Source organism: Poecilia reticulata, chromosome 11 (assembly GCF_904066995.2).
Source record: "Poecilia reticulata chromosome 11, P_reticulata-male-v2, whole genome shotgun sequence".
NCBI lineage: Eukaryota > Metazoa > Chordata > Actinopteri > Cyprinodontiformes > Poeciliidae > Poecilia > Poecilia reticulata.
The window spans coordinates 16,780,664-16,808,635 of NC_088840.1; the positions used below are offsets into that span (position 1 = coordinate 16,780,664).

At 38.3% G+C, this 27,972-nt stretch overlaps 2 protein-coding genes across 4 annotated transcripts in view; one reads left to right on the forward strand and one right to left on the reverse strand.

Moving 5' to 3' along the window:
- Nucleotides 1–1,834, reverse strand: part of ptk2aa (protein tyrosine kinase 2aa) — a 64,673-nt gene extending 62,839 nt beyond the window's left edge. For both annotated transcript variants that reach the window (XM_081612166.1, XM_081612165.1), the window contains exon 1: nt 1,594–1,834. The gene's annotated coding sequence lies outside the window, so the exon portion shown is untranslated. The remainder of the gene's footprint in view (nt 1–1,593) is intronic.
- Nucleotides 1,835–3,535: 1,701 nt separating this feature from the next.
- dennd3a (DENN/MADD domain containing 3a) lies at nt 3,536–26,386 on the forward strand. Of its 2 annotated transcripts, none has more exons than XM_008422140.2 (30): nt 3,536–3,755; nt 7,296–7,397; nt 7,556–7,702; nt 7,783–7,924; nt 8,155–8,270; nt 8,357–8,487; nt 8,686–8,797; nt 8,900–9,019; nt 9,127–9,225; nt 9,308–9,427; nt 9,756–9,871; nt 10,584–10,739; nt 10,826–10,922; nt 11,012–11,115; nt 12,199–12,383; nt 12,459–12,618; nt 13,099–13,255; nt 13,673–13,895; nt 15,004–15,083; nt 16,680–16,859; nt 16,943–17,113; nt 19,215–19,344; nt 19,584–19,691; nt 22,008–22,105; nt 23,664–23,818; nt 24,033–24,099; nt 24,201–24,273; nt 24,372–24,481; nt 24,603–24,740; nt 25,218–26,386. In XM_008422140.2, the coding sequence occupies exons 2-30, from the start codon at nt 7,317–7,319 to the stop codon at nt 25,437–25,439; spliced, it is 3,798 nt and encodes a 1,265-aa protein (XP_008420362.1). In that variant the 5' UTR covers nt 3,536–3,755; nt 7,296–7,316; the 3' UTR covers nt 25,440–26,386. The 2 variants fall into 2 exon arrangements, with proteins under 2 accessions (XP_008420362.1, XP_008420363.1); XM_008422141.3 differs by having other exon boundaries at nt 3,553–3,611.
- The last annotated feature ends 1,586 nt before the right edge of the window (nt 26,387–27,972 follow it).

Below are 27,972 nucleotides of genomic sequence, written 5' to 3' on the forward strand. Positions count from 1 at the left end.
CAGAGCGCACCGTTTCTGACGATTGCATTGAGCGCTTCAGCGTCTAGAATCCAACCCAAGATCTTAAGATATTCAATATTTAACTAAGTGTGAATAACCTCCAGGCTTGTTATTGTGTCATGGAGATTAAGATGTTGCTTTACATAAATTCAGATAACCGTTTATCTGTAAAAAAAAAAATCAAGCCAGAGAGGGTTAGAAAAAGAAATGTTTTCATTTCCTGATTTGGTGTCTTTCAATAATTTGATTTACCTCACATTACAGCTTAAAAGGAAAGGGAAATAAATGTTAAAGTATTATCAATCTCTCTATCTGGATTGTATCTGGACTAATTTGATTGTACATATAATTCCTTCTAGTTTTATGGCATTTTTAAATCTTGACAGAGGGCGACTACATTTCCCCTTACTTACGAGAATAAGGAGTTTGACAACAAGAAAACATTATTAGCAAAAAAAAAACAAAAAACAAAACTCATCACTCTGTCACTTTTATTGTGGTAACAGCATGTTTGTAACCCAAGTGACTACTGGCTAGTAATCAGAGCAGATAGCCCTACTAATTAACCAGCGAGTAACAGGTTGTTACATTTAAATATGAAGAGCAGAACAGCAAAAAGGTCAAATATTGTGTGAAATTAGGGTCTGAACATTGCAAAAGCTCATGTCTCATTTGAGCCTACAGAATACAAGCAAACAACTTTGTAGAGGTAATTTTATTACAAATAGAAAAAGGGGTGGAAATAGCCAAGCTCTGAAACAGATCTATTAAGAAGCTGCTTTATGTGAGCATCAGAGTTGTGTGCCACATAGAAGATTATTTGGGGGAGGGTAGAGTTTATCTTGATTGAATGAGGATTTACAACAAAATTGTAAAATCAATTGGAAATCTGATGGCATGTACTGTGGGACAAAAGAGAAAATGTACTTAGCAGAAAAGTATCATATGGCATCGAGAAAAAAGGAAAACTAGAGAATACCAACTGAAGAGCTGGAGTAATAACTTGTCAATGTATTTGGAGAAACTCCCGAACCCGCAGTTAAAATATCCCTAACACTGCAAAAAAAAAAAAAAAGTCGGGAGGGGGACGTGAAGGCAACAAAACAGCTAATTATTCCAGTGTACGTATGAAACAGCAAGAAATAAGAAGTAAATTAAGGAATCACACCGAAAAGCTCCTTTACTTTAGAAAGTTCACCAAGTTCAGTTTGTTAAGGAAGAGTTTCAAGGTAACCCGACTACTACTGGTAAGAAAGACACAGACTAAGCACAAGTTAAGGGAGGTTTTCAAGCTAAATGTAGGTTAATCCGCAGCTCTTATTTACCATGAAGTTACGACTACCCTGGCAACCAGTTTGGTGGCGACGGAGGGGGTCACCTTTTCAACTCTTTTAACTTACAAATGAGAAAAACAGATGTACAGTACGGCCAGGCTACCGTATCCACTATTTTCCAAATAAAAGGGAGTGGGTGAAATAGTGAATTCCCCCCCGCTTTTCAAACAGAGGAAACGATAGCGGCAGCCAGGACGAGCCGCATCCCGTCATATCTTTTAGCAGTTGAAAACAGTCCCGCAAACATAACATCACTTACGCGGACTTCTTCCAGGTCTCCTCCCAGAGGTTTGTGAGCGTTTCGCCGGCGGGAAGAGACGGTTTACTCTCGGTTAGTAGTCCGTTATTTCAGCTTGAAGAGCTGAGAGTTGTTTGAGAGTTACAGAGCTCCTGTCTATCTCCGCGTCTTTCCCCCCACACTCTCTCGCTCTCTCTTTTTCTCGTAGCCTGTTCCTGCTTCCCCCCCCCTCTCCACATCCAGCATTCCAACATGGCTGCTGCACGGAGCAACATACACACACACAGAGAGGGAGGGAAAGAGGAAAAGCCTGGCCCGAGGCACAGAATACAGCAGCATGAATGAATGGATGTGTTCATACCTCAAACATTTAAAATCCTACAACTGCTTTTTTTTTTTTTTTTTTAACCCAGACGCAAGGTAGTTTAGAAAAACTTTCCACTAGATCCGAACAATAAAACGATTTAACAGGGCAACTACAAAAAATAAAAATGTACTTCTTTTACTTTGAATTTCTCAGGTTGAAAACATAGACCTGTTTGTCAAAATCAGAAACGCAACATTAGCAAATCTGAATTGTTAAGATATAAATACACCTATAAAACTATATTTTGTCAATAAATTAGGACGTAGTTTTCAGGCAATATGGCTCTCCACTAAGGGTGCCACGTTTTTAAGGGCAGCAAAAAGTGAGTGTGGAACAATTTTATAAGGTAGGAAGGCACTGTGAAGAAATATTTGTGTATACTTTGGGTAGCTAATGATAGCTTAAATTGGTCTCTAATTTGCATCTCCTAATAAATTAAACAGTATTTCACAGTTGTTTTTAAAGATGTTTGTGTTGCATTTGATCAAATTTTAAATCTTTTAATTGGTCAAACTAACAAAATTGCTTCACTGAGCAGGGATTTTTCTTAAAGCACAGTATGATATTCATAAAACCAATATTACATTATTGAAAGTACAAAGTAGCGCAATTCCAAATACAGAAATTTTTGGGGGGTGGTGGTGGTCGATATGACTGCCTTAAGTCGAAACAAGTGAATCTGTGGTTCTTTGTTTCCTAAACAACTTTTTTCCATTCTTAATATACATGTATGTTAAGTTATAAAAAGGCAGGAAGAAACGAATTGAAGATATCATTAGTATACAGAAGTTAAAAGTGAAACATTTGCCTGAAACCAGAAAAAGACACTTTAGTTCAAGTGTTTAAAATTTGTTCCAATAATAATATTGGAACTAACTTTGTTAAACCCTAGGTGACATAATCAATTTCCAAAACTGTGGTGCTGTGACATAAATTAGTAAAATAAAAGCACACTTTTTAATACATTGAAAAGCCAATACTTGAAAAGTAGCATTTAACAACAAGGTGTAGAAGTTGGGGTTTTTAAAATATTTTATTGTTTCTGAAATCTTCATAATTTTAAATGAAGCTTCATTTTGTTAGTCCAAAGCATTTTCAGTTCCAGATAGCTCTTCAGTGATTCTTTTTATCAAAAGGATCTACGGCGACATCTGGTGGCAATTTGATGTTATCACAGATACATAGATTTAAATTGGTATACAGTACTTTGGGTGTACGTCTGAACAAATTTAAAATTTTCAAAGAGGAGATATTTTCCCCCTGAATGTATTAGTTCGTTGTAAATTTTAAACCAATGTAATATAACATATCTAGCAGGGTGCAACTTTGGGGTTAGATTAAACCTACTAAGAAAACTAACATTTTTGAAATATTAACCGAACTAACCTATTTAAAGTAAGTAAACCAAATGGCAATAACTTACCTCCCTAACTAAAGTAAACAGGAAAAAAATTAAAACAAAATTGAAGCTACCTTGTAGCTCAAATACAGTACAAGTTTGAATTATCTTAAATAATAAACATGCAGTACCTTAAAAATGCAGTAGGTGGCGACATTTCAAAACATATAAAGTCATCTCTCTCATTGGGATCTAGGCTTTTATTTTGACAGAGCACGGGAAAAGAGTAGGGTCGTATCGTTGCCAAGTTTGACAAATCAGCGGTAAACCAGGGTGAGTGTCTGTGAATTTTGAATCACGGCGTACAGGAAAGTTTGTGAAGTTTTTAAACGGCTTTATGACCGCGAACAATGGCTGTGTTGGCAAGCTAACCAAATGTCGCAACCGAACCCAGTGGAAATGATCGAGTAATATAAGGTTAGTCACTTTTTTTCAATATGTCTGTCTTAACTCACGTCTCGCTTTTATTTTGTCATAGCCTTTCATAGTTCATACAGTTAACATTGTTTAGGGAGGGTAATTGCAGAAAACTGTTAACCTGTTGGTACTTCATGGTTTAATTTGTTTTGTTTGAAAATTGTATTTTAGTTAAACGATTTGGCTAATGGAGCCATATGTTTCTCAGACAATACAGAGAAGTAGAGATGCCAAAGGTAGTTTCTGCTTTTATAATATGCACGGCTTGTTTTTGGGGTTTTTTTTTTTTTTTTTTTAAAGGACATTGTTTTGAAACCTAAACATGTAAATAAGCCCTTTTCTGGTACTTCTCCCTCGCGTTAGTCACTAGGACACATCATGAAGTTTGTTTTCTTTATTAGCCAGTAAAAAATCCATAAAACCTTTGTCTGGTGTCTATTAAAGGGGCATGTCACTCGTTTTTAAGAGGTCACCTTCTTCCTGTGTCTCGGGGGGTTTTGTCTGTCATGAAGTTATGAGGTCGCTTATAAAGTCAGAGTTGGACAATTTTTATCATTTAAAAAATGTAAGGAAACTAATTGTTCAATATATTCATGTGTTATTGTTTTTATTTACAAAAAAATATTGCTGTAAAAACGGGGGGAGGGGGGGGGGAATGTGATACCGATTTTTGGAACAAGTTGTTAACTCTCCAGAGGATCAGAAAACGTAGGAAAAAAATCTCATTATGGGACTTTTCTCAGACTGTCAAAGAGGAAGTCTATTGTGCAACCAGTGTTTATTTTTCAAGTTTGCTTATAAACCAAAAAGGGAGAGAAAAGAAATCGGAAAGGTATCTTTGTCATTAGTCTGTGACAGATATGAGGTAGAACTTGTTAAACGACTTGAACGACCTGCAGTGTAGAGTTGCCTCATAAAAGGTGAACACCAAATTCAAGTATTGTTTTTCAGTTTGTGCTGTCTGTACTCAGTGCGCAAACATGTTTATTGAGGGAAAATGCGTTTCCTTCACTTTGCAAGTGCTCTGTGTGCCTTTATATAAAGTTCCCCCTTTAGTTTTTCACATCAGGAAACTTCCTTTACCTGTATAGTGAAATTATTTTAATGTGCAAATAATCATTGCCACTATTACAATGTTCAAAGTTCGCTTAATGAGGGGGTTTCAGGTCTATAAATGAGTTAAGTGATGGTTTTTTTTAACGTGACACAGCAGGGTTGTTAGAGGCCGGAATGACCCGAAGACATGTAGGGAATGCATGACAAAGGTGAAACGGACAGTATGTTGAAATAAGAATAATGATAGAAATGAAGTGATTGGCTTTAGGAAGAAAAATACACGTAGAAACCGAAAGGGAAACCAGCAAGACATGAATAAAAGATTCGATAGAAGGAATATTTAATAAGATGAAAATAAGGCTAATGTATAAACTTCTCAGCTTCAGCCTTTAGTTGAAGCTAATGCAAGTCAGGTGTTCACAGATGACCTGTGGTATGCTGACAGACTTACAGGATATGTTTCTGATATGTTTCAGTGCTTTTTACATCATTTCCTCAACCTGGAAGATGGTAAAAACCTGCAAATAAAGCTTGATTTTTGTTTTTTTACTGACATTTGTAAGAAAAACCCCACTTTTAATTTGAAACATTTATTTAGCGGTTGTAAAAAAAGTCCTTTGTGAAGGAACAGAAAATAACCCCTAAAGCTTTTAGTGGCACCCATCTCATTTCCTGGAAAATAAAAGTAACCGTAGCATTTTTGTTATGTATAATTTGTTCCTTTATGCTAGTTGCACCAAGATCCAATGTAAAACAAGCATGTTTTTTTTTAAATAAAGAAATTTTGAAAAGAAGAAACATCACAGTAAATATGAAAATTGGTAATGAAGATTTTCATCAACTAAATGACCAGTATATTCTTGAAAAGCCTCAACAGGTGCGTCACTGTCACAGTAAAGGTATGATCAGTATGCAAATAATGAAAAAAAACATCACTTAACTCATTTATAGACCTGAAACCCCCTCATTAAGCGAACTTTGAACATTGTAATAGTGGCAATGATTATTTGCACATTAAAATAATTTCAGGTAAAGGAAGTTTCCTGATGTGATGCCCTTTTACCAATTCATAGCCCCATTTTCTACCAACATGTTACGAGTTTTCTTTTCCTACTTTCTACTTCCTGCACAAACTTTCATACATTTAAACAAACCACTTCCTCCTCATACGCTAAATCACATAAAAGACATTTGTTTTTCATTGTAAGTATTTTCATAATTTATTGAGGTCATTTAGAACAACATTTCATATCTAAGGTATGTTTGAAAGTGTTTGCCCAGTTGGTCCGCGTCTCTAGAATCTGTAATTAATAACTCATGACTGCATCTTCTAGTCGGGTATAAACAGGATTTGACACAGAGGCGTCTTGGCTTCAAAATGGGGAAGAGACAAGAAATTCTGGTTGAACTGAAGGTAATCTTGTCCATGGTCTTGACCGACTTAAGCTGAACTTTCACCATTTGGAGCAAACATTTAAAGGTATAAAACAACTGGAACTGTGACAAACAAGGCATGGAAAGAACCCACATTTATCTTCCTGACATGGACATAAACGTGGATTTGGATAAATTCTACTGGAATTTTAACTGGAACCTTTTGCATTCACCAGATGAGGCAAAGAGGTTTTCATATGGATTTGGTGTTTAAAACAAGAATGCAGCCTTTTCCATAATGCTCAACAATTGGTCATTCTTGTGTGTTTGGGAAGAACAGGGAGAACAAAACTTTTGATTGTAGTGCTCCTACAGTAACAAAACCGATTGTAAATTCTTCTATAAAATAGCTTATCATACTGCAATAAAATGTAAATATGTTTTAGCTAGTTTCTTTTACAAGGAGTATCCAGGATGCTTTATGCTACCAGTGATTCTAAGTATGAAAATTCATATGAAAAGGACACCAGTGCCAGAGAATCTAAAACCTCCTCTAAAAGGGGTTCAGTGACAGTAATTTGGTAGCGGTTGTGGTTTCGATTCCTCTGGTGAAACACTTGGTTTAATGCACCAGTGGGTAACCTTGTGACACAGCTGGTCTGTGGATGCAATGCTGCGTGTAAATCATGAGAAAAAAGGTGCTGGCAGTTTTTAATAGACTCGTGTCATGTTTTGCAAATATAATCAGTGCAGCTGTTTGTGTGTTGTGTAAAACTCTTTGAAGGATTTATTTTTTTTTGTTAAAAGAGCCATCACAGCAGCTCTACCTTCCTCTGTTCGGTTTGTCACATTGTAAAAGGTGAGCTATCAATTTGAAATATCAATTTCAAAACTGTTTTCCTAACAGATATGAAAACGGATGCAGGATATTTTAGCTTTGTTCAGGTTTAAAATAACTCTGGGTTAATATGTCATGCTGATTTTCAAGGACAATTTGTATTCAAACAATGCAAAATATTACAATATTAGTGATGCAATCTCATCAAAATGTCTCCAAGTATATGTAAGTGTTCTGCTGCTGTATGTGTGTGTGTGTGTGTGTGTTTCTAGGAGTGTGTGAACTCTGATGTGATGGCGGAGCTCCCATCTGGGCTCCTGGAGGCCTGTGTAGTGGTCGGAGCTCCCAGCGATAAGCTTCGAGAGTTACCGCAAGTATGTATGCACAAAAACGAACTGGGATGAAAAATTTGATCAGTTTTTTTTTTTTATTATTTCCAAGCTGCATCATCAAGTTTATGATTATAAAAACATAATTGCTTATTCTTATCATACATCTACGACAAGTAATACGATTTCGCAATCCCTTGCAGCACACAAAGTCAAGTGAGCTCCCCCTGCTGGATCCTGAGGTACTGCAGGTCCATGCTCCGCCGTTTGTTTCCATAGAGGCCAACTCGAACCACGTCATTGGTCCAGCTTTCAGCCGTGTGCAGAGGAGAAGAAGTTTCATTAAAAAGGTTTTCTAAGTTAACTAATTTATTAAAAAATGAAAGAGAAATCATTCGAGCCAAATGCCTTTTGTTTCTGTAACCTGCAGAAGAGGCGAGATCGTGCTGCGGAGGGCGTGTCTAATGGAGATTCAAGCAGTCGTCACGAAGCATCGCCGGTACCATCAACGGAGGACATCAGTGTTCCAAAGGATCTGGACCTCATCGCTTTGCCTCAGCTCTGTTTCCCTGGTACAACTTTCATTCCAAACCAGTTATATACTAATGAGCTTTCACAGAAGCGAAACGTGGTGCTCTTTGTCGTCAAATATTTTGGACATACTTTATGCAGCTTGGTGATTGTGCACCAGTTGTGTTCACTTTGATTTATTTGTTTTTTTTAATAACTGCATGTATACCTCTTACAGCTGAGAAAGTCAGTGTTTGTGTCTTATTTGGCGCCTCTTGTTTTTTTTGATTAGATGGTCTTCAGCTAGCCAGTGAGCAGAAAGATGACGCTTATCACTTCTTGGTTTTCACCGACCTGTTTGGCAATCGAACCCATGGAGTTGTTGTCCAATACTACAGAGCTGTGCAGGTGCAAACACGCATGCAGCTTGATCAGTAAAACATTGGATACGATCAATTCAGAATTTTATTTCTGATCCTCTTTTATCTTAACAGTCCGTTCAGGACAATGTTTTCCAAAATGGCCACAGATGGAACGCACCCAAGTCTCGTCTGTTTGCTCCTTTTGCTGTGTGCATCATTTCAAAGTTTCCCTACTACAACGCCCTGAAAGACTCCTTGTCATGGTAACGTCATTTTGTAAATACATTGCTTTTTGGACTACTTGATTGTGATTTTACCTAAAATAATCATATCAGATCAAATGGAAATCTCTTGCATGTCTAGTATAAGATGCTACAGAAAGATTATAACATTAACCCTTAACAACTTGGTATATCTCTAGTTATCCATTATCTGTAATGCTTCTTTCTCGTCATTGCCAGTCTGCTGGTCCAGTTGCGGACTGCGAGACAAGCTGATCTTGAAGAAACGATCAGGGAGTTTTCAGCCAAGCTGTCCCTCGTTCCCCTACCACCTCCTGGACAGCTGCATGTGGTCAGAATATATTCCTGCCTTTCTTTGCATGTTCTGTACTAAATTATACTTTCCTTCTGCACCACATTATAATAGATCTAAACGATAAAATGTGTTTGTCAGTCTTTTAGTCTCCGTCCCCTTCAAGTGGTTCTCCCGTCCAGAGACGATCAGGACAGTCCCGTTGTTGACCTCAACCTTCACCTTCCTCTTCTCTGTTTCACTCACACAGCTCTGCTCCAGGTGGTTATCTCACAGACATAGCACACAGGAGAACACAAAGCCACAACACCTGTAAAAATGCTATTCTTGAGCAGACTAATAAGTTTTCCCACTGCTGCGTCTTCCAGGTGCTTTCCTGCCTTCTGCAAGAGCAGAGGATCGTCTTTTTCTCCTCAGACTGGGCCAGACTGACTTTGGTGGCAGAGAGTTTGTTGCTGTACCTGCAGGTTAGGTTAAAAAAATATATTAATCAAAAAAGAGCTTAAAACAATATCCTTTAGTTTATCTCTTCCTGCTCCCTGCTCTTAGCCACTGTCCTGGCAGCAGCCCTACGTTCCTGTCTTGGCCCGAGGAATGCTGGACTTTCTTATGGCGCCGACCGCTTTCCTGATGGGCTGTCACATTAATCACTTTGAAGAGATTGCTGCTGTAAGTGCACCACCACCCATTTATTGCTTAAATTTTGCTTACCAGTGAATTACTAAATAAGTTAAGTTAAAACCACTGATGCAAACTAAAGAATTCATGGTTCTATGCTGTAAAATCCGCATCTGGTGGTAAAATGGGAGGTTTTTTTAATTGGTATAAACTCAAATATGAAGTTCAACAATGGCTGCTTATTCTCAGCTGTCTTCATCTTTATTCATTGACTCATTGAAGCTCAGCTTACATTTCCATAGATGCTTTCTTTTCTGCAGACTGAGCCATTCTCTGTTAAACTGTGCTATGTTTTACATGCGTTTATCTCTGGATTTAGGAGACAGAGGACCTAATCCTTGTGAATGTGGATGATGGTTTGATTCAGACATCGTGGTCTGAAGCTGTCGACCTTCCTGCATTACCTCTGGCTGCAGCAGAGTGCTTTATTTCGAGGTAACGCCCGCTAACCCCAATCTAAAAGCATTGCTGTAGTGCTATTTTATTTAGTTATTGATCGAAATTTATTTGCGTAAATGTTTTTACATGGGTTAGAATGACCTAGTCAAAGTTTTAGGCTTAAATCCAGTTGGCAATATGTGCCGGGACTTGGAAGCTGGTGTCTGCAGATGCGTTTCACCCAACCTGAGATGTTTTTATGAAGCTGAATCAACAAAAAGTTTCAGCTTCTGGACGTGCACAGCTTGTAGAAACATAACTCAAAAGACTCTAGATCCACAGTTTGTGTTTGCAATGAGTACGAAATTCAAGCTATGTTGAAAGTGTGTCAGTATACCATCGTTAAACTGCTGTCTGAGCATTTGGAAACCAAACGAACAAAATATTTCCCTAAAGGTTCGAAGGTCAGGTTTTGAATATTATGGACATCATAAAGAACATTTAGTTCGTCTTTGCTTTGCTGATGTCTTGAGTGGCATAGATGCTCCCAAACGTGTTATTTTACAGGCCAGTTTATCGGTACTTCATCATGTGCTCGTAGTTCTTTAGCGGGTAATTACTAGCGGGTAAAAATAGTTCAATGACAGAAGCCAAATCTGAATCAGAGTTTAAGTCTAGGTTACCTCCTAAAGGCTTTTAAATTAGAGGAGTTGATAGTGGATATAATCCACAAACTATACTAAATTCCTTTGTGCTTTGGGTTCTCCAGGGCAGAGAGCTTACAGATTCAGTACGATTTGGAGCTGTGCCACCTTGGAACAGGTACAGATGTTAACAGCCTTCGCTCCCAGCGTAGAGGCTGGCAGCAGAAACTCAACTCCCAGATCCAAAACATCGCCCTGGAACTGGTGGTCAACATCTTCAGGTGAGGATCCACCGAAAGATTAAAATAATGAACAGAAATATCAGAAAGCCTTACGCTCTACTGGCACCTTGTTTTTTCATTGTCAGAGGAGTCCAGGACTTTTTAAACCATGAACACAGAGTTTTTAATAGTGAGGAGTTTCTTAGAACGAGGGAGCCAGACGACCAGCTGTTTTACAGAAAGGTAATTGTCGACCATTGTGAAACTAAGATGTACTCTTGTCATGCACACAGACCTGAGACTGTGACTGACTCTGCTGGAATTGTCCTCAGGTGTTAGAGACGCACATCTTTCACTCATTCCTGCGGGACAGGCTGAACCGGAAAAGAGATTCCTTCAGCCGCATGGAGCAGATGACACAAAGCCAATCGCACCGGTATGACGCTGGCATGATGTCACAGCTGAGGGGCGGCGATAAAAGTGCTAATGACTTTATTTAACACAATTTCTGGGGATATTTTTTTTTGTTTTGTGTTCTTTTAATCATGTTCAACTAATATAAATAACAGTTGTTACACCTCTTGTCCCTTCTCCATCTAAAAGATGAAAAGTTTAAAATTTTCACATAATTTTTTTAATGCAGTAAAGATATGAATATTTTAATATTTTTTTCTTGCCCATCTGTGTAAAGTAGTCAGTCATTTATTGATATAAGTAAAAGGAGAAGAAGATATTAGTAATACTCTGAAGCAAAAAAAAAATATATACTTGTAAAGTTCACGCATTGTCTGACTTTTTTTAATTGTCATGATTAACGTTACAAAACATCCAGCTGTGTTGGGATTTAATCAAGAATGTAGATCCTCTTATCAACTTTGTCATCTCCAAAATGTTGCCAACATTTCCAAATCCAACATTTTGATAGATTGAGGTTGAAAAATTATATAAAATAAATAATTCGGAGCAACTTGGGTGTTCTCTGTTGAGCCTTCCTGTTTTCCTTTGGAAGTCTCGCTCTCTAGAGGGCTAAAGAAACCATGCCTCTGACTTCATTTTAAGAACCTGACTGAATTGTAAAAATCATTTTCACTTTTTTCTTAATTCAGTAATAACATTCATACAAGGGCTGGTGTTTGTGTGACCTGGTAATTCTCAGGTGCTCTGTGCTCAGTGAGTGGAAACAGATTGTTTTTAGTTTCTGAATGGCTGGTAACCAGTTAGGGGTCTACCATGTTTTGGTCCCCAGCTGATCCTTCTACATGAGTTTGGACCCTGAAATCCCAAAGAATCGGACAAGATTGTCCAAATTCTAAATTTTATAGGTGACACTGGTGATGATTTGCCATTGCCAAGCATATTGGGAGATTACACAATCCCTTTTTCCTACTGAACACTGGCTTTCTTGAGTGACATTTGATGTGGAGGAGTCATGATTTAAATATTGATACCTGAAGTTTCTGATCAAACGACTTTCTCTCACTGTCAAACCAAATCCTCTTCCCGACTTTGTTCTTTGCAGGAATCGTGCAATGACAGAATCCCCACGCCGCCCTCCGATGTCGGAGCTGTCCAGAGCTGGCCCTGACCGCAAACTGAGCAAGCGGCTGGGAGCCAGTCTGCCGAATCTCGACCAACCCATTAACGAATCGGTCGCGTTGAACGCAAACAGACTACTCTCCATTCGGAAGATCAGTCCCGATAGCGGTCAGTACTGGTGACTGAACTGAGAATCATTTGAATGTGATGTCGTTCCTGATTGCATGTTTTTTTTCCTTCCAGGGTTGAAGTTTCTTCAGAAACCTCTGAAGGTGTTCCGTCTCCCAGAGTTCCCGCCGCCATTAGCCTATCATTACGTTCAGAACTATTACTCTGACATGGTTGCCTCGCTGGGGAAGACTATTAGTGCGACACCACCTGATGAATCTGCACTGCTGGCCAGGTATCTGCCGAAATGACAGACAGGGTTTATAGTTTCACCTGACCGGCTTGTTCAAATATACTTTTCTGCTGACACTAACTGAAGATGAATCATATGATTCAGCTCTGAAGTAATGCAAATAAAAAGCGGCAATTACCCTTTTGATTATGTAATCTTTCTGGTTGGCTCATTCCTGCCCCAGTTTCTGACTGCTAGCTTCCTTAAAGAAATTTAAAAAAAGGTCAAATCCTCCTTTCGGCTTTATTTTCCTCTGTATCTTTATTTAGTACAAAGCCCGCTTCCAGAAGAACAGGTTATAGCTCATGAGTCATGAAGATTTTATCATTATGTCTTTTGTTTGCGTTTCAGTCATTGTGAATTCCTTGGCTGCTTTTCAAGATTTCAGAGCCCCTTAGTAGATTTCCTAAAGGGCTCTAGATGATAAATTAAATCCTGTTACGGTCTGTGTGTGGCTTATCCAGTCTGTTCTTCTGTGTGCAGATACCATTACCTCCGGGGTTTGGTGAACACTGTGTCCAACAGGCGTCTGGACGCTTTAGAGGATTTTCATAGTCTTTATAAGACAGACGCCGAAATCTTCCCTTCTCAGATGGTTAACTCTTTAATAGACTCCCTGCCAGATGTTGAGCGGGTTCAGGTCAGTTCAGACCAACTCCACTTCTTCTTTTACTTATTGAATCTAGAAACTAAAACTACTGCTGAGGTGTAAATGTGACATGGCCCTAATATTCCTGCCCATTTTTAATCACATTACACCAACATGTGTGATAGATGAACACAAGTTGGTGCATAATTATTAAGGAGAACTAAAAGGGATGTAAATAACTAATCTACACCAGTCGTTTGTGATTTTTATATTTAAATATATTTTAATATTTCCTTTTGTCTCTATCACATAATATTTAAGTAAAAAGCATTGAAGGTTGTGCTTGTAACGCAGCAAATTACACAAAAAGTTTTGGGATGGGCCTATTTCATTGTATTGTATTACCAGCGGCTAACAGTGACACGGACAGCAACGCCTCAGAATTGAATATCAAAATCCTCTTCGCAGGCGGACAGAAGGCCGGAGATCAAACGCCTAATCAGTCGGCTGAAGAGGGAACAGGAGCGGGAGCGCGCGACGCAGGGCACGGGACAGGAAGACGCAGCAGTAAAGCGTTTCCAGCTGCCGAAAAAATACATGCACTTGGAGGAGTTTGTGAAATGTGTCCAGGAGTCTGGCATCGTTAAAGACCAAGGAACCATCCACAGACTGTTTGATGCTCTAACCGTAGGTAAGGGGGAAACTTTTTTTTTTTTACTGTACTTTGTTACATGTGTGTTTGGCTTGATTACAGTTTAATGAGGGACACATTGTTTATTGCTAGTTTGTACTTTAGTTTATGGTTGTTTTATAAACTCCAAGGTTTTGGACTACTTGCTCTTAACTATTGTCCGCAGGAATCTTTCTGCTGTGCTCTTTCTTCTGCTTTTTCAGGCAAACATTTATTTCTTGGGTTAATGGTTGACTTGGCCCTTCTGAAGAGTTTCTCACATACATTTTCAGATTACACCAGAATAAGCTTTGTTCTACTCTAGCGTTCATGTGCTTGTTTTACACATCCTGCAAATGTTTCCATATGAAACTAACTTGAATAACACTTGAAAGTAGCTCTGCTTTATCTTAGAATATTCAAGATTTTTTTTTTCAACATTGAACTTCTTCTTTACAATATATTTTTAAAGTTGTGAAAAACAATAAAAAAGTGCTTTAAAAATGAATTCATGCTGGAGTTTCCCAGAGACATTTTTGTCTCTGCTTTCTATTTTTAACCTCACCTGTAGTAGGTAATCGAGTTTTTTTTATTATTGGAGTGTTTGGAAACACTCTCAGACATCTATGGAAGTAGATATCCGGGACTTGAGTTAAAAATTAAAAGGTGACGATGACTTTAAAAATCTGAACGCTGTCAGATTCTCAGTTTACATCATCAGTGATCCAATGCTGTCTATGCTTTCAAGTGGTGGCACTAAGCTGCTTAATTGGTGCTTTTAACTCAGCAGAGGATGTATAGTATTAAATTTAGTTGACTTGACTTATCCCACACGGCTAAAAATTACATGGTTGTGTCTCGGTGTATGAGAGCACACACAGCTGCTGTGTTGATGTCGTGCTGAAGGCCGGCTCCAGCTGCTCACTCTGCAGGCGTGCTGGCACATCAAACAGCCTGAAAGAGAAAGAAAAACGCATCTTAGCCACCAACCAGATGTTTGGATACGTTTGTGTGCAACAGAGTTCTTCAAACAAGACTGCTCTGTCGGCAGATTTAAGAAAAACAAAATGTGGCTCAGCTCAGTATTCAAGCAGTGTATTTTTGGGTGGTGTGTGTGCGTGTGCTGCAGGTAACCAGAAGCAGGTTGGTCCAGACTTATTCAGAGTGTTTTACACCATCTGGAAGGAGACTGAGGCCGAGGCTCAAGAGGTCTGTACCAAAAATTAAATGTGTTGATATCCATACCTGCAACAGGAGAGAACTTTGTAGAAAATATTTTAATTTGTCAATTACTGAAATGTGTGTTTTTTTTTGTTGTTGTTTTTTTAATGTGTAAGTAAATGTTAGGAGAAATTCCCAAAGCAATTTCTTTTTTGCTTGTTCTGCATGAGGTCTCTGCTTTCCTTTGCTCCTCATTCACATACATACATACAAACATGCCCATCAGGTCCAGCTGACGTGAGCAGCCTGCTCCTATTTTTCCGTCATGCCGTGTTTGTTCTTGTCTGAAGATGCTAAAACAGCAAACGCAGAAATGATTTCAGAGATAGAGAAGCATGCTGCCTCACAGTGACCTCTGGGTACAAGCAAGAGTGAGACACTCCTCAAAAATACTTTTGAGAACAATGTCTGTCTTTATCAGGGAGGAATCAGGTTGGCAGTGGTGTTTACAAATGAACAGAAGATGGAGATAGTTGTGACGCATGGCTGCAAATTGTAAAAGACAGCAGGACGTTTCATCCATTTTACTGATTTTTTACAAGATAAGAAGCATTGACTGAAGTAGGATCAGATTGCTAAATCATTGCACATGGTACATAAATTATTTACTGTATTAATTTTCCGGTAAAGCGTTAAAAGGTTTCTGATTGATTCACAGTTAAGTTTTCGATTGAATAAATGAAAAGTGTTGTAACTTCTAGTGCAGAATGCTCAACGTATAAGACCGGCAATGCAGACAGCAGGTTGCTTCTTCTCCCTTATTTTCCTCTTGCATCCTACAGCTTTTATCAGATGGCGTTTATTTCATGCAATTTCCATGTCCCTAATTGCTCCAGTCATGGAGGAGCAACCGCAGTTTGCATAAACGTTCAGAAATATGGCCGGATTTTTCCCTAAATGAATGCAAATGTTTCGTTTACATGTGAAAATAATATGTTTGCCCATTTGTGTTATACAAGTTTAAGATCTTTTTTGTTTAATTTGATAATTAGATGGATAATTAGATTCATATTTTCCCCCTCATGTTTATCATTTAAAAAAGCAAAATAGAAAATATTAAGTCCTTGAGTTTAATTAGATATAATTCTAGTGGTCTCTGAGAACTTGCATAAGATCTCTTTGAAGACTTTTCTTTTAAATATTAAACATTACATTGGCGATTACAGGTTCCTGCGTAGATATTCACACCACATGCTCTTTTCTTGTACATGCTGTCATATTACAACTTCAAGCTTTGTTTTATCTAAAATACCAACACGAGGTGGTGCATAGTTATAAAGGATATACAGCTTAATTATTTTTCTAAAAATGCAAATCTGAAAAGTGGCATGGATATATATTCCCAAACCTACAGTGCAACCAATTGCAACTGTCATTTATCTTCTCTTCCACAATTATTCATCACTTTGTTGGTTTATTGTTTGAAATCCCAATAAAACAAAAGGGTCAATAGTTTCAATGAAACAGAATGAGAAAAAGTTCCAGGATTTTTTTAAAGACTTGATTACATAAATTTGGTAATGGATTTTTTTTTTTCTTCTCCTGAATGTAATTACTGTATAATTTTTTCTGTTTGTTTTTAAGGTGTGTCTGCCGGCATCCGTGCTGGAGCACATTGATGCTGCTGAATGCGTCTTCAAGCTGTCATCCTCCGTCAAAACGAGTCGTGGTGTGGGGAAGATCGCCATGACTCAGCGTCGGCTTTTCTTGCTGACCGACGGACGACCGGGATATGTGGAGGTGGCACAATATCGAGACTTAGAGGTGAGAGGAAAGACCGAGAATAAACAACACGAGCCAGTAAATGAGAATTTAAAAAAAAGACGACGACAATTCTTTGTTGACAGGAAGTGAGGGTGTCCTCTGCTCCCTTCCTGGTTCTACGCATCCCCAGCCTGAAGATCCGTGTTCATGGAAGGAAGGAGACATTCGAGGCGAACCTGAAAACGGAGACTGAGCTGTGGAATCTGATGGTCAAGGAGATGTGGGCAGGACGATCAATAGCTGACCGACACAAGGTAAAGCTTTGATCTAGGAGGGTAACTGCGGGAGAAGAATGAAAGTGGGAAATGCAACACCCCATCAAGATCAATTATTGAGTTATTTGTCACTTTTATTACCTTATTTTTATCTCAATGTGTGTGCACATGTACTAACACATGAACTGCAGTGACCTGTGTGGCTGAAATTCTGTCTGACACAGACGACCAAAAATATGCATGCTATAGCAGCAGGAGGAGGTTTTCCTTTTTGAAACCGGACATTGTAGCTGAAACACACATTTTCATTTTCTTTCGTCTGTTAACTCGCCACCTGAATTGAAAAATCTCAGTTCCTCTTCTCTGTACTCTCCACAGTCAACAAGGTGATCATTGATACACATGACAGTGTTTTTATAAGCAGCACTGATTAAAAAAACTCTTGTAACTAATCAGCCAACAAAAGACATTAGACAACATGGAAAGAGCAATTGCCGATCACCTTTTACTTTATGTAAAAACTGAGGTTAAATAACACTTTTTTAAAGTGTTGACTTTTTTAAAAATAAAACCAAAGTTGTTCTTGTATCTGTATGCTGTGTATTGTCTATTTATTAGAAATAATTTAACAACAAAGTCAGTATTGGAAAAGTTCTGCACAACTTACACAAGTTACTGTCAGTTGTATTTCTAAGTATTATACTTTTATTTTAGAATTTTCATTTGCATGCACCAGAGTGGCCAATGATAAACAATGCTTATATAAGGGCTGATTGAAAGTAGCCTTGATAAATTTATATTGTGGCAAAGCTGGAGCAGTATTTGTCAAATGTACCGTACATCCTTGCATCTCTGAAACTCTAGGCAAACACACAACGGTGTGATAGTAATTAAAATGAGTTGGCAAAACTTATTTGATACATGATTTCTTAAACTAAAACGATATTATAATCATATATCCTGAATTGCATATTCTGAGAAGTGAATTTAACGTGGATTAAAGTTTGTGTATAACCCACTTTTATCACAATTTAAAATGTATCCCGATGTCTTAAATTAATCTTGGCAAACAGGATTTGCCATTTTGTTTGGCCAATTTTAATATCCAAACATTAATAACTAGAATCCCAGATACCAGAGATCTGATGTTGTAAACTAAAAAGGAAAAAAAAACTATTAGCAAATTGTATAGTATCATTTAGAGCTGTGCAATACGCTAAATTACAATCATAGTTACGATATAAATCTGTGCAGTGTCAAAATGGATTTATTTAGTTCACTCTTATGTTTCAAGTGCATTCACAGTTTGTGTGCTATTCACCACTCTTGCTGTTTACATTTGACATGGATGACAATGGCTGAGATGTGAAAGCATGCAGAAGGTGGCGGGGACATTGTGTGGTTTAAAGAAAAAAATGTGAAAAATGTGGGTCATTATTAATTAAACATATTGCAATATTCAATCATAAATACCATATTTTTCGGACTATACGCCGCTACTTTTTTCCTACGCTTTGAATCATGCTGCTTATAGCCCGGTGTGGCTTTTCTGTGGATTTTTCTTCAACCACCAGGGGGCTCTTTAGCAGGAAGTGAATCATTGGAAGTCAAAATTGGAAATCAAAGAAGAAAGTGCTAATTTTCAGTTAGAAAAAGCACATGCAAGCAGCAGGCACGACTGAGAAATTTCTTCAAACTCATATGCTGCAGTTTTTAAGTTGAGGGCTATCGATCTGGTAGTACAGGAGGGAAATGGAACCATTGCACATAAACTCGGCGTGAACAAATCCATAGTTTGGCTTTGGAGACGGAGAGCAGCGTCCTTAATAAATCCAGCAGGTTTATTGGAAAACAGAGAGCGGCGGAGATACCAGCGGCTTATAGCCCGGTGTGGCTTTTATATGTACGTTTCCAGTTTTGTGGGGGGTTTTGTTTGTTTTGGGTTTTTTTGTAGCTGCGACTTATAGTCTGGAAAATACAATATTTGTAAAACATTATTTTCTTCTATCTCTGTTAGGTCAAATTTTTAATTGTTTAGTTTCATTCTTTCTTCTTAAATATGTACAAACAGCAGGTAAATTAAGGTTTTCTTTTGTTGTTTTTTTTTCACTTATTACATCTAAAATATCTTTTTCTCCAGGATCCACAATACATGCAACAGGCTCTGACCAATGCCTTGTTGATGGACGCTGTAGTGGGCAGCCTTCAGAGCAGCAAAGCTATCTATGCTGCTTCTAAACTCGCTTACTTTGACCGCATGAGTCTAGAAGGTGAGATAGCTGTTTCTCCATCCCGCGCTACTGCGTTTGCTTTTGTTATTATTGCAGTTTTTATCTGTTTTCAGTCACATAACATTCTTGCTAAACCCTCTGCTCATAGAAGCTTTATCACGCTTTATCATCTGGAAGTTTTTTTTGGTAGAGTTATTGGTGCTTGAAAGCACTTCCTGTTGCATCACCATGCAGTCATCCCATTAAAGGTTAATTACTTCTGTTTTATGCGTCTCCAGCTCAGATGATGGTTCCCAGCACAACTTCAGAGACGCTGAAGCATAAAATAAACCCGTCAGTGGAATTTGCCGTACCCCAGGCTGTAGATGTGTTGTTGTACACTCCAGGTATACACAAACACACACACACAAATAAAGCAGTCTCTACAGCATTCCTGTTGACACTGTGGTGACAAGTGTCAGGTTCCTCTGGTCTCTGATTGGTCCACAAGGAAGTCTGGGTTTTGATTGGTGGTTTTTCAGCAGTAGAAGTGTTTGGTAATTTTACATTGCATTGTGGCACCCACCCCCACTGACTAACACAATTAACAATTACTGATTATGCAGTTAACCTTTGGTTTACAATCAGCTCTTACATTAACAGGAAAAGCGCGTATGTGAGCATTACATTTTCCAGCAGCACTAGTTCCTCCTCGTCCGGTCTCCCTTTTCGGGAAAGTGCTAAAGTGAAAAAAATTTGTCAAATTCACTGAATATTGTGAAAACGCTGAATTAAAAGGAAGCCTCCATTTCAGAACTTTTCAAAAGTTCTTAGTTATTGTCAATTTAAGCTAAAGCTTTTGGACAAGCCTGCATTTCAGCCCATAAATGTTTGAGTATGTTTCTTAGCACACCCATTTTTAAGCGACAATCCTCACGAGCCTCTTTCCTGCATGTTCATTGTTTCCCTGATCCATCACAGCTGATTTAAATGAAAAGATCTGTATGTTTTTCCATAACTTCAGGATGTAGAAGTGGTGATTCAGCCATCTGAATCAGGGTCTAATCTAAAAAAATAAATAAATAAAAGATAATGGGCCATATGAGAATTGCTGCTCTAAACTCACCTTGGATTGTTTTTGTGTGACCACACTGCAAACTAAATATAAATGTCTTCCTTTGCAGACCAGCAGGAAGCTCTGCAAGCCTGAGAGTGACATTGAAATGAATTATTTCAGATTCGTGTTTAGACAGAGGAAAACGGGGGAGATTATTAGACATTGTTAGGCTAATGCTAACACTATTCACACAAGGTAATTCAGAGAAAAAGTATATTAACACAATAAATGTATTAAAAGAACACTCATTAAACTGAAAAAAAAAATAAATAAAATGCAAGTTGAAACATATGAACAGATAATGATATAAACTAGTAAAAAAATGTTTTACAAGTAGGAGTAAGCAGTAGTTTTTTGCGGCTTGTTTCCTGAAAGTTTTTGGGAAATGAGGAGTATACAAACAATTATTTACATTAAATTAAAGAAAATTCCCACACATCTATATATTAATATTAAGGTAATAATTGATAGAAACTCATTTGCTAACAAGAAAATATTTAAATGCGAGTATCGTAACACAGAAAAGTGTCCCGAGAATGGAGCCCTGAGGAACCCCTCGTGTGCTGGATGGACGCTCAGATTCATGACGTCTTAAAGAAACAAAAAATGTGAAGTGACTTGTAGCAACATTAGCTTAGAAACTCGATCATATTAGGTGTTTCTGTTTATATTTAAAGATTTTGTTAGATTCTTGGCAGCTGTTCCGGTTTTACCAGCTTTTTTATTCTTTAACTTCACCTCTGTGTCTGTCTTAAAACGCTTCACATTCCAACTGATTTTAGATCATTCTTATTGTTTATTCATCACTTCTGGTTTGTTTGTTTTGTGTGCTCTTCTGGCATTTTTGTGCAGATGTTTAGAAACCGATTGCATCAAAATACTCTTCTGGTAAACCTTTGACTGGTCAATCTAAACTTCTGTTGACCATTAGACATGACTTGTGACTTTTTTTTTGTTGTTGTTTTCTCGTCTTTGTGGGTGGTCGAGGAAGGCTAAAAAGGAACAACAAAGGCCGTGGCCTTTAGTTTGCAGCCATCTGGGGCCACTCAGAAACAAGCTGGTGGCGAACCTACCACCAACTCAAATACACTCATGTGAATGACAAACACAGCCCCTCTGTGGCAGCCTAGCTACAGGACACATCTAGCTATTCATGTCTGTCTCCCAGAGCTAGCCTCTCCCGCTTGAATATAGGTCACTGAATTGAGTTTCTGGCCCAGGACCAGTTTTCTCACCCCCTCATTCCTCACCACTCCCTTCTCTCAGTGTCTACGTTTCTCTCTCTGCTCCCCTTATGAAATGCAGGATGTTGCTCTCTCTCTCTTTTTTTCTCTTTTTTTTATTCCAGCAGCAGTGAATATGTAGGAAAAAATGTGACCGTTAGATCAAGCCAGGGTGGAGTCAGACCGCTTGAGTATACTGCAGAGCATGAAGGGTTTTGACTCAAACTGTCTAATGGTCACACACCTAAATAGAATCTGGTGCAGTTGCAGGAAACATTTTTTACCTCATTCTTGTGTGGTTTTTATCATTCTGTTTCTAATAAGTGAAAGTTATTTTTTTAAATCAATAAATAACGTATAAATGCTGCTTGTGTGTGTTTCAGGTCAGTTATGGGTGTCTGTGGGTGGAGGGAAGGTGATGGTCTATGATGCATCCAGCTGGTCCCTCATACAAACCTGCCAAGTTGGAAATGCAAGACTGGTAAGAGAAACCAGCAGCATGCTGGTGATTTTCAAGTTGACAGTTTTTTTTTTTTCTTTTTACAGAAAAGCTTCTTAAAAACAAAAGAAATCACACCCTCTGTTTTCTGTCAAAGAGCGTAAGTCGTCTTTAGTCATAGCGGATATTGTTTTTCAGTGCTGCTTGGGACAGACACACCTTTTGACTCTGCTTAACATTAAATTTCAAATGTATTCTTTATGCTCTCTACACTTTGTTTGAGAATGTAGTCATTCTCAATAACATCTTGTTTCAAAGTCAGGATATGGATTTGTTGGGATTACATTTTTGAGTAATTATTCCAAGCTCTTTGTACCTGATTTGGTCCTATATAAAACCAAACTAAAGAAACAGATCATCCTCCCTGCTACACTGTTCTAGCTCAGTGTTGTCTCATCTGCCCTCACAGACGTATAAAGTGGAGTTACATGCAGCTCTTAATCCATGGGTTTAATGTGATGCCGGGACTCACTTTGCAGATGTAGCAGCTCATCTGGTAAAGCTCATCTTTTTCAGAATGTTTAGGAGTACGTTTGTGGACATTTTTGGCCTTTCAAAAGCTCATCAGTGGGGTCAGACACTGTTGTTGGAGGAGAATCACCGTCACAGTCTATGCCCTTATTTATTCCAAAGGCAGGGTCAGGACTCTACAGGTCGTTCAAATGATTGCAAATCTATTTTTATGATGCAATAAAACCACTTTTCTAATTTATTAGACAGACGTTGTGGTTGTAAAGAAAATGCTAATCTATTTTGGGAAGATTGGTATGCATCAAGCATAGAAAACATCTCAGGAATTTGCTGAAAATTGGAGTAAGAACTATCCAATGAATTATAAGCAAACTGAATTGATAGGGAACCATCATCTTCACAGATATATTCACTAGTGGAAGTAGGAAAATTTCCAAACACAATGCAAAGAGGAACTCAAAGAACTGGGACTGAACTGCTGTGTAGCTTTAGGAAAACCAGTGATGAGTGAGGCCAATAAACAAAAGAAGGCTTCAGTTTGCTGGCAATCAAAAATATTTGACTCCGGAGCCAGACGGATTCAGCTGTTATCCATCACACATGCCACTGGAAATCAGATGCATATGAAGCAGTTTTTTCCTCTGCCTTTTTTTCTTTCATTTTCTTTTTCTGCTTGCAGAAACTTGCATGTTATCATTGTGAGGTAAACATTCACCAGAAACGGAGAGAGAGAAGTATCTCCTTAGGACTTTGTTAATATCCTACCTCTGACTCTTGGAAAGAAAAAAAAATCGAACAGAGGTGTATGTTTTAAAACACTCACGCCACCTGGTGGAGAATATATGTATTTGTGTGAATGAGCTTTCCTTAACTTTTTAAAATGCGAGTCGACTCAGTTTTTGTTATCTGTTAAAAAAAACACGTCTGTATAAAACTCAAATTCCTTCAATAGATGAAATATTATTACAATTAATCTGACAGCATTAAAAACACTAAATATTCTTTGACTGAACAAAATAAATAATTGTATTAATCCTGAAGCTTATCATCTAGGTTTGTGTGTTTTCAGAACTGCATGCTGGGAGTTGACAGAGACCAGGTCTGGATGGGTTCTGAGGACTGCGTCATCTACATCATCAGCCTGGTGTCCATGGTCTGTAACAGGCAGCTGACTGAACACAGGGCAGAGGTCACAGGACTCGCACTGGACAACGAAAAATACTGGTGACTCCTTATCTATAACTTCTAAATATTTATAGATTTTTTAATGTATCACTGATTATTTATCACAAGAGCATCAGCAGAGGCTGATGGTTTGATTGCTCTAATCTTAGACGTTGAAATTTAATTTATTAATATACATTTCTCTAAAAGATGCACATGTTCTGTAAAAACGCATCCTGGATAAATGTTTTGAAACATGTGCCGTCATCTTCAGCCACAAGGTGGCGTACTCCTGCAGTGCGGAGGGAACCGTCATGGCGTGGGAAGTCTCCACTCTACAGGTGAGTGGAAAATCAGCCGGTTCCTTCCCTTCTCAGTCAAAATCTGGATGAATAAACATTTCCCAGGTAAATCTCACGCTGTGGATTTACTCGTCTTGTAGGTGAAGAGACATTTTCGTCTCTCCTGCGATCGCCTGCAGTCGGTCTACAGCTGTGGTGGAGTTCTCTGGTGTTGTGAGTTTCTTTTCTCAATAAAGCCAGACAAATGAAGCATGAATGGGCTTCTTTTCTAAATTACCGACTGTGTGCGTTTTCTCTTCCCCTTTCTTAAGGCGCTAGGGACGGCATAATGGAGGTCTGGAGGAACGGTACATTAAAACAACATATAAATCTGCCCGAACAACAGAGAGTCACGTTTAGCTCTGCTCTGCTGATACCCGAGGTAACACACAGACAGACGGTCTTAGTATTATTATTGTGTAATACTAAGACATTTACACATGTATTTCAAGTGTGTAAATGTTTGACGTCCTCCTCCCTGTGTTTTCCTGTGTTTGTATTAGAGCGAGGAGCTTTGGAGTGTGTGTGTCGACTCTGCAGAGGTGTATATCTGGCACATTAAAAACACCAGCAGACCCATCAACCGCGTGATGCTGCAGGACTGCACTGGATGCTACTGCATGATTCAAGTCAAAAACCAGGTTCATTCACAAACAGACACATATTGTGAACAAAGATAATAAAAAAGCATTTGTTTCTACAGCCTAATTTACAAAGAATTCTCTAAGACAATGAAGTAGGGTGTAACATAGATCCTGGAGGAACACCGTTTGGTATTGTAAGTGGAGGTGATGTAGTTTCCTCTCAGCTAAATAATTTCTAAACCAGTTCAGCACTGATTCTTATCTTATCAAATCTGTTTAGTAGAAGTTTTGTTAATATCCTACCTCTGTCTCTTGGAAAGAAAAAAAATCAGAGGTGTATGTGTTTTTTTAAACATACACCTTTGTTAGGCCAGCTTTCTTGGCTAACAAAACAACACTTTAGCTAAATTAACAAATAAACCAATCTGTTCACTGTCCAATGGGTCGATTAAATAATTTGGAAGCAGCTTAATACTTCAGTGATTTGGGACAGGGAAAGTGTAACCTGCTCCTTCTCTCCGCCTCTCTGACCAGGTATGGGTCGGGGGTATGGGCCGTAGCTCCACCAAGGGGAAGATTTACATCCTGGACACGGAGCGCTACGAGGTCCTGAAGGAGCTCCACGGCCACATCGACAAGGTGACGGCGCTGTGCTCGGCTGAGGACCGCTACGTCCTCAGCGGAGCCGCCAAGCACGACGGGAAAGTCGCCATCTGGAAGGTGGAGGATCGAGGACTGGACTCCAGCAAATGTTAGCTCTGCTCCAAGCTCTGCTAAAACCAATATGGAACTTCACGTGAACAATGAAGGTTAAAAAAAAACTGAATAATGAAGGGAAGCCCAATAAAGACTGATGAATAAATGAAGGAATTACATGCGAAGCATCGAGTTTATATGAATTAAGCAACGTTAAACCTTTTTCTAAAACTTATGTTAGCAATACTCACACAACTGACACTTTTGTAAGTTTTTAGCAAAGACAAACGACTGAAACACAAAGTGTGCCGATGGGTTTTTCACTCCAAAGTGTCTCACTTTAGATTCCACATACGTGCTTGTTATGCAAGGCCGTGTGCAATCCGAGGACGTTATGTGCGTTTAGCTTCACCTCATGCTGTGTGCTTGACGTGGAAATCTGCAGCTCCAAGGAGTCAAAATACCATGAAAATACAGAAGAGGTTGGAGATGTCAGCAGCACTGTGGGAAAGCCCCTACGGCGCTGCTTCAACACGAGGATGCATGGGGATGGGAACTGGAGTCGGCGAGTACATCAGAGCATCTTGAGAACTTGTGCTCACGCCCACCGCTTAGAAAAGTATTCAGCCGTGTCACATTCTGCCACGTTACAGCCACAAACATTGATGGGTTTTGGTTTTACGGATTACCATAATTGTCCTGCTCGACTGAAAACCTTTTATACCTGCAACTGATTTCCGCTCGGAGGAAAAAAGTTATTTCACTTCACAATTGTCTACTACTTTGTATTTGTCCAATAAAACAAAATGAAGTACATTGTTTGTGGTTGTAATGTGGCAAAATATTAACTAAAACACACACCTCTTATTTTTTACATGTATTTATTTTTCTGCAATACATTGTATACCCCGTGATGTAGTTGGTTTGTAGTTAAAGGGACCAGAAAATGTTGAGTTGTTCACATGTTTAACACTCCGATGTTTATAACATGCCTGTAAAATGCTTCAGTTGTTGGGAGATCATTTTTTTTCTTATTAGCTGTTTAATCTCCCCAAGAATTCATATATTTCATTATTTTTTTATTTATCTGCTGTATCTAAATGTGTTGTATTTATAGGCATTTTTTATTTTCATTTACTTTTTAAAGACATAATTGGGAAATGTTGTGGCCAAAACTATTCACGTTTTTAACAAATAGTAAAAATACTTTTTAAAACAAAACATTGACTGCTTTTTTAATATTAACCTAATTTTTACAAAATATTTTGGAAGATATTTGTCGTTTTGGGTCTGCCATACAGCATGTCAGAAACAGGATTTGATAAAATTGTAATTTTTTTTTAATTCAATCAAACCCTGAAGAAAAACTCGTATACAACCTGTGACCTTTAAAATCAAGATAACTTGATTTATGAAACAGGATAGTAATAGAAAATGCACCAGCTGTCCACCTCTAACAGGCTAAAACAGAAAATTAATGCAGTTTGTTTAGTAAAAGCTGTTATGCTGTTGAATCACCTTAATAAACATCCAGCTTTCGGTCTAAATAAATCCTCCATTGTTGCTAAATTAAAATATTTTCACAAAAAAAGAGTGGGACAAAATACCACTAGTGGTATGTCAGTTATTGCACAGTATCAAGTGGAGTATTTATTAGGTTTATTAGTATTGAGATTATCACTGATTTTAAACTTAGTTTGTTGATCTGTGTTGAAAATAGAGAAACTTTTTCAAGTGGCTTCAAATGTTTGGAAGCATATAAAATGCCCCCCAAAAAATAGCTGTAACATTCACAAAAAAAATGTTATAGTTTTAAATAGATTTACACAAATACCCATAAAATGAAATGATCAAAGTAGATGACTTGTTTAACCAGCTCCATCAATACTCAAAATGATCACTTACATTATTTTAGTGGCATCATTGTGAATTTTATATATTAAGTGGCAGTTGGTTGATTATTTTAGACACCTTTGTTTACAGCTGTACTGTGGAAATGTGGTATATTTTATTCAAGCTTACTACCTATGTGATAATGCCTACAATGCACTTTCTAATATTTATCAGTAGAGGGCGCAGTTTTATCAAAAAGGAACGAAATTGGCCCAACGTTTCGTAGCTTCAGACCTGCAGAAAAATCGGTCATCTATTGAGTCTGCAAGCATTTCTACAAAGTCAAGTAAACATGATTTACAATGACGTCACAAACAGTATCAACAGCTTCAAATCGTCCACATAAACTTACTTGGAGTAGATAGCATGTTTTTGTGTCAGTCTGCTCATTTTTCATTGACTTTTACAAATCATGCCAGCTTTAATTCAAAGAACTGCCCTCCAGGAAGAAAACGAGCTGCTCAGCTCCCTGCTTGCAGTTTGCACGGTGGAAGACAAAACAAAGTCCAGCAGACAAATCCCGCCCTGCTCGAGTGTCCTTGAGCAAAACACTAAATCCCTGCATGGCTGCTGATCCCCCGTGGGGCTGTTGGAGGTGTTTTTCACCTCCCAGGACTCTGGCATTTACAACAGCCTGCACTTTGTGTGACTGTACCGGACATTGTTTGGTAACATAAAGCCATAAGCAGCTGTTAATCTC

Coding starts and splice junctions, on each gene's coding strand:
- dennd3a (XM_008422140.2), top strand. CDS start 7,317: ATGGCGGAGCTCCCATCTGGGCTCCTGGAGGCCTGTGTAGTGGTCGGA. Junction 10,923..11,011: donor ACCAGCTGTTTTACAGAAAG/GTAATTGTCGAC, acceptor AATTGTCCTCAG/GTGTTAGAGACGCACATCTT. Junction 24,482..24,602: donor CTGCTCTGCTGATACCCGAG/GTAACACACAGA, acceptor TGTTTGTATTAG/AGCGAGGAGCTTTGGAGTGT.